Source organism: Molothrus ater, chromosome 22, assembly GCF_012460135.2.
Source record: "Molothrus ater isolate BHLD 08-10-18 breed brown headed cowbird chromosome 22, BPBGC_Mater_1.1, whole genome shotgun sequence".
Taxonomy (NCBI): Eukaryota; Metazoa; Chordata; class Aves; order Passeriformes; family Icteridae; genus Molothrus; species Molothrus ater.
The window spans coordinates 2,153,758-2,163,803 of NC_050499.2; the positions used below are offsets into that span (position 1 = coordinate 2,153,758).

At 56.3% G+C, this 10,046-nt stretch overlaps 2 protein-coding genes across 4 annotated transcripts; one reads left to right on the forward strand and one right to left on the reverse strand.

Annotated features, from left to right (window-relative positions):
* Nucleotides 1-5: 5 nt before the first annotated feature.
* On the forward strand, nucleotides 6-4,327 carry PANX3 (pannexin 3). The gene is made up of 5 exons (XM_036397508.1): nucleotides 6-1,198; nucleotides 1,866-2,008; nucleotides 2,109-2,323; nucleotides 2,448-3,112; nucleotides 3,934-4,327. The coding sequence occupies exons 1-5, from the start codon at nucleotides 1,018-1,020 to the stop codon at nucleotides 3,993-3,995; spliced, it is 1,266 nt and encodes a 421-aa protein (XP_036253401.1). The 5' UTR covers nucleotides 6-1,017; the 3' UTR covers nucleotides 3,996-4,327.
* A 4-nt stretch (nucleotides 4,328-4,331) lies between these two features.
* SIAE (sialic acid acetylesterase) lies at nucleotides 4,332-10,046 on the reverse strand. Of its 3 annotated transcripts, none has more exons than XM_036397497.2 (10): nucleotides 9,906-10,046; nucleotides 8,080-8,244; nucleotides 6,890-7,053; nucleotides 6,668-6,806; nucleotides 6,398-6,581; nucleotides 6,000-6,109; nucleotides 5,782-5,915; nucleotides 5,459-5,613; nucleotides 5,185-5,380; nucleotides 4,332-5,109 (listed from the first exon to the last, which is right to left on the reverse strand). In XM_036397497.2, the coding sequence occupies exons 1-10, from the start codon at nucleotides 9,961-9,963 to the stop codon at nucleotides 4,828-4,830; spliced, it is 1,587 nt and encodes a 528-aa protein (XP_036253390.1). In that variant the 5' UTR covers nucleotides 9,964-10,046; the 3' UTR covers nucleotides 4,332-4,827. The 3 variants fall into 3 exon arrangements, with proteins under 3 accessions (XP_036253390.1, XP_036253391.1, XP_036253392.1); XM_036397498.2 differs by lacking the exon at nucleotides 9,906-10,046 and adding an exon at nucleotides 8,330-9,899; XM_036397499.2 differs by lacking the exon at nucleotides 8,080-8,244.

Genomic DNA, 10,046 nt, shown 5'->3' on the forward strand with positions numbered 1-10,046 from the left:
CCTGTTGCAACCCCTCCCAGATTGTGGAACTGTCACTTGTCTCTCCAGAGTTGCTTAGCTCAGATTTGGACAGTCCCTTCACTGGAAAATCCATCGAAAGTGCAATTTGGCAGTGGCTCTGGTATTTTTTTTGCTGTGTTGAGAGACTGCACAGGGAGTTGCTTGGCTTGGCTTGGCTTGGCTTGGCTGGGCTGAGCAGCTCTGAGACTGCCCCTGCTCTGTGCTGCCAGCAGCATTAGTGTGGGTTTCTCAGCACTGTGCTGCTGGGGAACTATTCTGTAACTGCTCCTTCAGTTACCCTATTCCTTATTTTTAGAATCCCTTCTTGGAGTCCCTGCCCTTGGGAGCCTTCCTTGGAGCCAGATTCTTCCCCCTGTGCCCTGAGAGGGAGGCAAGAGGAGGGATTGATGATATGGGGAATTGCAGCAGATGTTCTGCCTCAAAATTACCTCATTTGGTGTCTCCTAACCTGTCTGAGGAGCTTGGGGCTGGGCAGCAGGATGTTCTCTGGCTCCTCTGGCTGGTTTGGATGCTGGAAAGTGGATTTTATGCCCCACAGGACAACTGTGTATCTGGCTGGGGCTTTTTGCTGTGGGAGGGCCCAGTCCCCTGACTCCCTGCTGAAAATAGCTGGGGACCCCCATGCCCTCGGGCCACAGCGCCAGAAATCTGTTGGCTGATGAGAGAGGGAGGTAAAACCACGGGGAGCCAGGAGCGGCTGTGGCCGGGCAGGAACGCTGCCCTGCAGGAATGCTGTCAGGGAGGAAAGTGCCTTCCCAGCCTGCTGCCTTCCCCGCTCGCTGCTGCGGCTGCTGGGGTGGGTTTTTCTATTTCTGTTTGTGAAAAGGCTTCCCCTGTAATTATGAGGTGATTTAACGCCCTGCCTGAGCTGTCGTTCACAGCTGCCGGACACAGCGCTCAGCAAGCTCTCGGCAGGAGCTCCTCAGCCCGGCAAAGTCGCTCTTGAGCCAGTCACACCTCAGGCAGCCCTCATCAGTGTCTCTTCCTCACTTCAAAATGTCCCTCTCGCACACGGCTGCTGAGTACATGCTCTCTGATGCTCTGCTCCCGGATCCCAGCAGCTCCCGAGCCAAGGGCTTGCGGCTGGAGCTGCCGAGCGATCGCCTGCTGAAGTTCGTCACCGTGGGGCTGCCCCTCTTCCTCGTCTCGCTGGCTTTCGCCCGGGAGTTCTCTGCTGGTGAGTTGTGGCTTTTCCAATGTGTTCTTCAGGTCGTGGGCAATCACCAGCGGTGGTTTGGTTGTTGTGGCAAATCCCTTGTATTCTTGATGGTGTTATGATCCAAAGCGGAACAGCCTGGAACAGTTTTAGGAGCTGTTCTGCCTCATGGGTATTTATTGATTGTTTTTAATGGATCCTAATTCACTGGGAGAGCGTAGGAACAGCTGTGCTAACCCCAGGAGCAGCACTGAGTCAATGCCCGGACTCAGCTGCTTGTGCCCAGCACCTTTGGGTGCCGTGGGCTTGTTTCCAAGGAGGAGGAAGAGGAGGAGGAGGAGGTGCCAGCAGCATGGAGAGATGCATTGAGGCTAAATCTGGCCTCGGCCAACATCTAACTGCTCTCCCTGAGGGTTTGGTTTTACTCCAGTTTCTGGCTGGTTAGTTGTTAGTCCGTAATTCCCTACACTGTGTACACACTGCTACACACAAAGGGTTTGTGTTTGGGAAGAGATGGAAAAGTCCTGACTAGAAACACAGCAGCTCCAAAATGACCATGAAAAAGGCTTTTTTTGATTCAAAGCAATGCCTGAGATGTAATTACCTTCCTGTAAGGCATTTGCTTGTGGCTTTGGAGTGTTCCTCCACCCTCCATGGCTGAGATTTGCTCTCCTCCTCCTCGCCCCAGGCTCCCAGATCAGCTGCTTCTCTCCCACCAACTTCACGGGGAAGCAGTCCGCCTACACCGACACTGCTTGCTGGGACTCCCTCATCCACCACGGCTTCGACGCCGAGGGACGTGCCATCACCAAGTCCCTCTGGGCTCTCAAGGTAGGGTCAAAGTCACGTCTGAGTGCCCCTGCATCCCATCTGGATGTCCACAGCAAGAGCAACTCCACATCCTCTATGACCATTCGTGTTCTTTGCCCAGGTGTTCCCCTACTCGCTGCTGGTGGTGGCAGTGCTGATGTACCTGCCGTACCTGCTGTGGCGTTACGCTGCTGCCCCCGCCCTGCACTGCGACCTCCTCTTCATCATCGACGAGCTGGATAAATCCTACAACCGCTCCGTGCGCCTGGTGCAGCACATGAAGAAGGTCCAGCAGGCCAGTGCGGAGCCAGAGCAATTCTGGGAGGAGTACGAGAGGTGAGGCCAGGCCAGGTCACTGTGGCCCTTGGAGTCCCTCCACGTGGCATTGTGGCTGCACCCAGGATGGTACTGGGTGAAATGGGAGGTGGCTGTCACTCCCCCTGTGTCCCTCCACCCCCAGGGCCCGCCGGGAGAGGTATTTCGAGTTCCCGTTGCTGGAGCGGTACCTGACCTGCAAGCAGCACGCCCACGCCCTGGTGTTCATCTACATCCTGAGGAACCTGCTGCTGCTCCTCTTCTTGGCTGCCACCTGCCTCTACCTGGTCTTTCTCCACCTAAACATCTTCTTCCAGGATGAGTTCAGCTGCTCCATCAAAACGGGGTTGCTCGAGGCAGAGCCGCACATCCCGTCGCTCATCCCTTGCAAGCTGGTCTTCTTCTCCGTGTTCCAGCTCATCAGCCTCTCAGTTGGCAGTGTCTATGTCCTCCTCATCCCTGTTGTCATCTACAACGCCCTGCAGCTCTGCCAGTGGGACAAGGGGCTGCTCTCTGTCTATGAGATGCTGCCTGCCTTCGACCTGCTCAGTCGCAGGATGCTCACCTGCCCCCTCAACGACCTCAACATCATCCTCCTCTTCCTCCGTGCCAACATCTCCGAGCTGACCTCCTTCAGCCGCCTCAATGCCGTCAGCGCCCTGAGGGAAGCCACTGCCAACAAGGAGGACATCGATACTGTCATCGACTTCATGACGCTGCTGGCTGGGCTGGAGACCACCAAGCCCAAACACCAATCCTGCACCCCCGAGGCCGAAGGCAGCGCAGCCCTCTCCAATGGTGCAGCCCTAGGTAGGCCTTTTGGGTAGAGACAACTTCTTCCCTCTTCTCTTGGCTCCCACACCACAAGATCCCACCCTCGATCTGTGGCTGCACCACCCTAAATCCTTTGCCAAGACCTTAAGGGGTCTGGGGCATAGCTGGGGGTCACTGTGAGGGCTGACAAATCCTGGAAGGGGTTCTGGCATGCAGAGTGTGATGCTACTGCAATCCAAAGTGTGGGCAGGGGTTGCTATAGGAACAGCAAGCCAAGAGATTGCTGCTTAAATCCAAGCTCTGGGCAAACTGCAGGGCTGGGAGGGTCCCTGTTTTTGGCAGCTCTTCCTGCTGGGAGTGGGGTTGGGAGTTTCAAATCCTGGGGCGCTGATGCCAAGGGTGCCATGCCCGCCCCCTTCTCCTGTTTGTATGGCACTGGTGGGCACAGTGGTGCTGTGTGTGGAGATGGAGATGGGTTCCAAGATAAAACGACATTCCCAGGACCTGCACTGCTCCCTCTCCCATGTGCTTTGGGGTTGGGGGAGCAGGATGCCTCCTCTGGGGTCTCACAGGGACCCCCAGTGCCCATGGCAAGTGGTTTGCAGGCTGTGTGAGACAGCCCAGCCCCACAGGTAGGAGCTGAGAGGCCTGGGCTTCACTCCTGGCCCTGAACACACAGTCTGAATTATGGTTTAAAAAAATCCACAGACTGAGCTGGATTCTGCATCCTCGTTACTATGGCAACCCAGGGCCAGCACAGCTGGCTCCTGGGCCAGTTACTCAGTGCTGGAAAAAACCCAGATCCCAGTCTGCCATTGCCCAGCTAATTAACTGCCTGCTCTTCTCCCCTTGTCTAGAACCAAAGCCTGGAGTGGAAACGATGGGAAAAGCCTCACGGGACTCACTCGGCTCTGCCTGACCCAGGAGGAGCAGCAGGCAGGGATCCTTGATCCCAGGATCCACTCTTCTGACACAGCTCTACTGCAGCAGCCAGGCTGAACCCACCTGTGCTTCCTGCACCTGGCCTTTCCCTTCTTATGTACATTTGTCCAGCAAAAAAGGGTTAAACAATCAATATTTTGTGCAGAACCTCTTGGGTCTCTTATTTTAAGTGCTGGGTGCCACACTGTGCCTCTTCCACACAAATTTCCCTGCTTTTTTGGCAAGAAGTGGGGCATGGAGGATTAGGAATGCTCATCTGAAGGAAAAATAAAAAGATCTAGGAATAAAATGAGAGATCCAGGAATAAAATGAGTTGGTTCATTAACTTTTTATTAAGAGAGGGAGGTGGAAGGCACTTGCAGCCCTCCACAGTTCCCTGTCCCAGCCCAGCCTTAGTATTTGGCCATGTTTTTTTGGCAGAGCTCCTCTCTCCCCCTCTCCACCCTGCAGCTGGAAGCTGATCCCTGGATCCTGTGTGCACCTTACCCTGGGGATCAGCAGTCCATGCCCAGAGAAATGGGGTATCTGAGGGGCCAGGACCAGCTCCATGGGCATGGGAGCAGCAGTGAGGGGTTCAGCTCCCATTGGTATGTCCTGCAGCTTCTCCTTACATAATTTTTCATGTATTTAATTGTAAATTGGCTTTTCCCCCCTTCCCCCCACCCTGTAGCCTTGGCTTGAGTCCACAGAGGAGCTGAAAACTTGTTTAATTAATAAGGTAGTAATGAGGTCTATGATTCCCTGGCTTGGGAAGGGACAGTGCCAGGAGCCATGAGTGCTTTGCCAGAGGTCTGAGCTCACTCATCTCCCTAATTTAGGGGGAACCCAGAGCTGGGGAGGAGCAGCAGCTCCCTCCCTTCAGCAGTGTCCCCTGCAGGGAGGGTGTCCAGCAGGAAGGGGGGTGCAGGCAGCCCCTGGGAGTTGTAGAGGGGGCAGGCCAGGTACTCACAGGGCCACTCGGCCCAGGCATAGCGCAGGCCCAGCACCAGCGTCCTGCAGTCACTCAGGGCCAGTGTCACCGTGCGGGACCCTACTGCCACCACTGGTGCCAGCAGCCACTGGCACGGGGAGGCCTGGCTGGAACAGCACACCTGGGGAGGGGAGAAACCCCCATCAGTGCTGCCTTCCCTTCTGCAGCTCTTTGGAGAGGATATCCCACTCCTCACCTCAAATGCCTGTGCGTCCCTCTGACGCCAGATGAGCTCCTGGCTGTAGGTGACATTCAGCAGCCCCCTGGTCACCTCTAGGACAGCCCGGGTGGGAAATGGTCCCTGGAACACGAGGCCCTTGTCCCCATAGGCCACAGCCATGGCACCCAGCAGCAGTCGGTGAGCGACGTTCTGCTTGTCTCGGGGGTGGATACTGCCCAGGAAGAGGAGGAAGATGGAGCTGGAACCCAAAAGCTCCATCCCTACACCCTCACCCCAGCCCAGGACTCACCTGCCATAGGGAGAGTGCTCATCACCCAGATCCATGGCCACAGCCATGAAAGTGCTGGGCATCCTGGCATTGGGAACAAGCCCCAGGTCGGCTGTCTGGTGCCAGCGGAGCCGGGCAAAGCTGTCGTCTGCACTCCCACGGCGGTAGGTGGACAGCTGTGAGGCACAAGGGAAATGGGGGACTGGCTCAGATCCCAAAACTGGCCGCTGTGCTCCCTGCCTGGGATTTTCAGCACTTGGCAGGATGCATATGTGTTGACAGCATCCTCTCCCTGGGCATCCCCCAAGGACAACGGGGGATGTCACCCCTCTCACCCCCCACACCTGCACAAAGCCAAAGGGGAGACGTGGCTCCGTCTGTCCGGCTGATCCGGTGTGGAACGCCCAGCGCCAGTCGGCAATGAGTGCAGGGAAGGTGCAGTTGTACTGGTCTGTGTTCAGGAGGGTATTGGCCTCACCTGTCCCCCAAAATGAAGAGCTGCTGAGAGCTCGGTGGGACAGTGGGAGCTGCTCCACCCCAGGGGACAGAAATGGGGACTCACCCTGGTACCAAGCGACACCCCGCAGGGTCATGTTGAGCAGAGGGTGGATCATGGCATTCCAGAGCACAGAGGGCGTTTGTGGGCCAGAGAGATGCTGATGTGGGGAGGTGCTGGAAGACAAAGCTACGTTTAAGGGGGGCACAAAGCACATGGCAGCCTTTAGGGTAAAGCAAGCACCACGGCAAAGGGAGATCTGGGGTCCCTCTTTTCTCCCTTTATCCACCCAGATGTGCTTTATGCTTTTGGCATGGGAGGGGTTTTTATCCAGAGGGGGTATAATGATGCATAGAGGGGGCTGTGAGGCTCTGGGAGAGGAGGTGGGGTGGGAAGGGATGAGGATACTCCCCAAAAGCAGTGTGGTACACAGCAGGAGGTGTTTCCACAGCACCTTCTCTCACCTCCCCATGTCCTCTGGGAGCCCACATGCCTTCAGAACCCTGCGGGAGGACCAGGCCTCGATGGGGGTCCCTCCCCAGGCCACCTCCACCAGCCCGATGGGGGTCCCCAGAGCCTCAAAGAGGGAGCGCCCCAACAGCCAGCACACGGCCGAGAAGTAGGTGAAATTCCCTTGGCCCAGGTTTTCTGCTCAAGAAACAGCAGGCTGCAAAGGGAGACAGCGGGGAAAAAACCCATTTCCAAGCTCTCTCTTGGAGGCACATTGTACTCACCAGCTGTTGGAATGGACCATGGCAAATCAATCTGCTCCAGGTCCTCCAGCTCCACACTGGAGCGGGCAGGCGCCGCAGCAAAGACACGGACGTAGGGATAGCGAGCGGCGGCGGCAAGCTCCTGGCTGGCATTGGCCACCTGAAGAAGGGCCAGGAGCATGCAGGGTGCTTCCCTGCCTGATCCCTACCTGCTCCTGCCTGATCTGTGCTGCGGGGCCTTACCTGCAGGACTGTCATTGCCATGTTGCTCTGCCCACTGCAAAGCCACACATCTCCAAAGTAGATGTCCCACAGTGTCACGTTCTCCAAGCCCTGCTCAGCTGTCAGTGCATAGGGACCACCCCGGTCCATTGGGTCCAGGACAGCTGTCCAAGTCCCAGAAGGTCCTGGAGGAAGAGGATGGTGCTTATCTTCCACCACCCTTATGACAGCCTCAAGACCTTCACCAGGATGTTGGATGAGCAGCCATCAACCAGTGGTGAAGGACAGGCAACAAGGAAAAGCTTGTCCACCACAGAGACAGGTTGAGGAAATGGATTTCAGAAGACCTCTGGCATCAGAGGGACCTTTCTCCTGCAGGAATTTAGGGGTTAAAAAAGAAAACCTGGAAAACAAATGTGTGTCAGAGCAGAAGCTGCTGGGAGGAACTGGGATTACAGGAGCAGCTTGGTGTGTGTGACACTGAGATGTCTCCAGCTAATTTTAGAGGCGCCAAATCGAAGCGTAAAGATATTCTGCTGGAGCTTAGCATGGATTTTCTGGCTGGATCCTGCAGATCTCCTGGATTGCTGCTCTCCCACAAGACACCTCCAGGCTCTTCATCTTATGGAGGTGCCCTTGGGCAGCACTTTTACCCTCCAAAGGTGATGAGCTCCCTCCCAACTCTTCAGGCAGGGATGTAGCTGGGGTTTGATGTGCCCCTGAGCCCTCCCAGCTCCAGGAAGGTTCTGCTTGCACAGGCAACATCCTTTGGGGCTTAGAGATCCCACAGGGCAGAGATCAAAAGAGAACCTGGAAGTGCTCTGGAGGTTCCTCAGACCTGGTTTAGACAGGGAGAGAAGGTAAATTCCCCCTGTCCCCTCCACAGCCTCTCTGCTCAGCTCAGCCTGTGCGGTGCCACCCACTCCAGCAGCAGCTCGGCTCCCGCTGGGCGCCCACGGGAGCCACTGCTGGCAACCAAAGTGAGCAAAGGCTGCACTGCTGGGGAGGGGAATGGCTGAGCCCCCCAGGTCTCCTGGAGAGGGAAAAGCACAATGTCACCAGCACCTCTGCAGCTCCAGGGCAGCAGTGTGACAAACACAGGGGTGGTGCCAAACCCTGTCTCACCCACCCTAGCATTGGCTCTGATTTGGGTTCAGACAAGTTCTTTGGCCACCAAAACCATCAGTTTCTAGTGAAAGTCTGGGACTGACCTTTAACCTGTGCTGTTTTCTCCATGACGACGAGGCCACTGGCACCTGAGAGAGTCAGGGTCACCATGGCCCCGAGCTCCCCATGGCCCCACACCACAGCCCCTGAGGGCTTCTGCTGCAGCACCATGTGGTCACCATAGTAGGAGGCAAAGCTGAGCATCCCCCCTGGAATCAGCAAACAGTGCAAACATCAGCTCTGAGAGAAAAACACCCTGACCCCCTCTTAAGTACAGGTTTTTTGAAATCCCACCTAATTTACAGATTCCTGGTCAGCTTTAAGGTGGTTAAAACCACCACAGAGCTGAGGAAGAGGTAGAATTTAAATTCCACAAGAGGGAATTCACCTCCTAAAATACAGACAGCATGTTACATCATGTATTACATGGATTTGGGTACAGATTTTGGTAAAAATACCTCTAATAACAGCATGGGAGTGTCTCTCCCAGCCCAGCCTTGCTAATGAATGTTCTGATGTATTTTTCCCTTGGAAAAAGGTTTCTCAAAGGTGGGATGGAAAACATTGGATGTGCAGCATTGGCAAAGGCACCTTCAGTGGAGATGGAAGGAGAAGGTTCAGCCCTGGCACCCCCAAAGCCCCATTTTTGCAGTGTGAAAAGAAAATCATATTTGAAAAGGGGGTCAGAAGTAATGTGTGAGGGGTGATCTGGGCAGAGAACCCCGGTGACCAAAGCAGAGCTCATGGATCCTCATCTCCTCTGCAGCTCATCCTAGGCTGGGTTTAGGAAGGAAAGGAAAGGAAAGGAAAGGAAAGGAAAGGAAAGGAAAGGAAAGGAAAGGAAAGGAAAGGAAAGGAAAGGAAAGGAAAGGAAAGGAAAGGAAAGGAAAGGAAAGGAAAGGAAAGGAAAGGAAAGGAAAGGAAAGGAAAGGAAAGGAAAGGAAAGGAAAGATGTCCTCGGCCCCTCAGGAGTCAGCTGCATCGCTGGTCCTGCTGCCTCATGCCACAAGGCTCCGGGAGTTATATAAAAAACAAGTCGGAGGAGAAAAAAAAACCTAAAACTGAGACGCCAGGGAAGAGTGGAAGCTATAAAAAGCAGCTGGGAGGAGGGAAGGGAAGAAGAAGGGAGGAGGGAAGGGAGGAGAGCCCACGAGACACCACCAAGGAGCCGCATGCGGCTCCCACCTTACGTAAAGCATCGTCCCACGGCAGCAGAGCTGGGCCAAGGGCGCTGGGGAGGGGCTGGGGGTGTGAAGGGCATCAAAGTGGGACTCAGGGGATGCGAAGGGCACTGAACTGAGGCTTGGGGGGATGCCATGCTTGTCAAAGTGGGACTCAGGGTGTGCAGAGGGTGTCAAACCAGGGCTCTGGGAGTGCAGAGGGCACAGAAGCAGAGCTTGGGGGTGCAGAGTGTGAAAGATGGGTGAGGGGGTAATAAAGGCATAAAAACTGGGCTAAAGGGGATGCCAAGGGCCCCAAAGTGGGGCTGGGAGGGCACCAAGGTCCCCAAAGTGGGGCTCAGAGCAGTGCCAACGTCATCAAAGAGGGGCTGGGGGTTCAAAGGGTATCAAAGTGGGGCTGGGAGGATTTACAGGAGGTGCCAAGAGGGGCACCCGAAAAGCGGGGCTGGGGAAGTGCCAATGCACATACGAGGCTCGGAGCGTGCAAAGGGCACCAAATTAGGGCTTGGGAGGGCTTGGGGAATTCCCTGGGCATCGGAGCCGGGCTGCTGTGATGCCAGGGGTTCTGGCGGTGCCAGCTGCCCCGAAGTGGGTCTCGGGGGGTCTCAGGGGAGGCTCGCTCCAGGGCCCGGCTGCAGAGGATGCCCGCGGGGCTGGGGGGTCGGAGTTGACCCTCCCCAGCCCTTTACCTGCGGCCGCCGGAGCCGGAGCCAGAGCCAGCAGCGCCAGCAGCGCACACGCCGCCATCCTGGGGGCACAGCGGACTGCGAGGGCGCCGGGACCCGCGGTACTCCCCGGTACTCCCCGGTACGGGCCGGTACCGCCCGGTA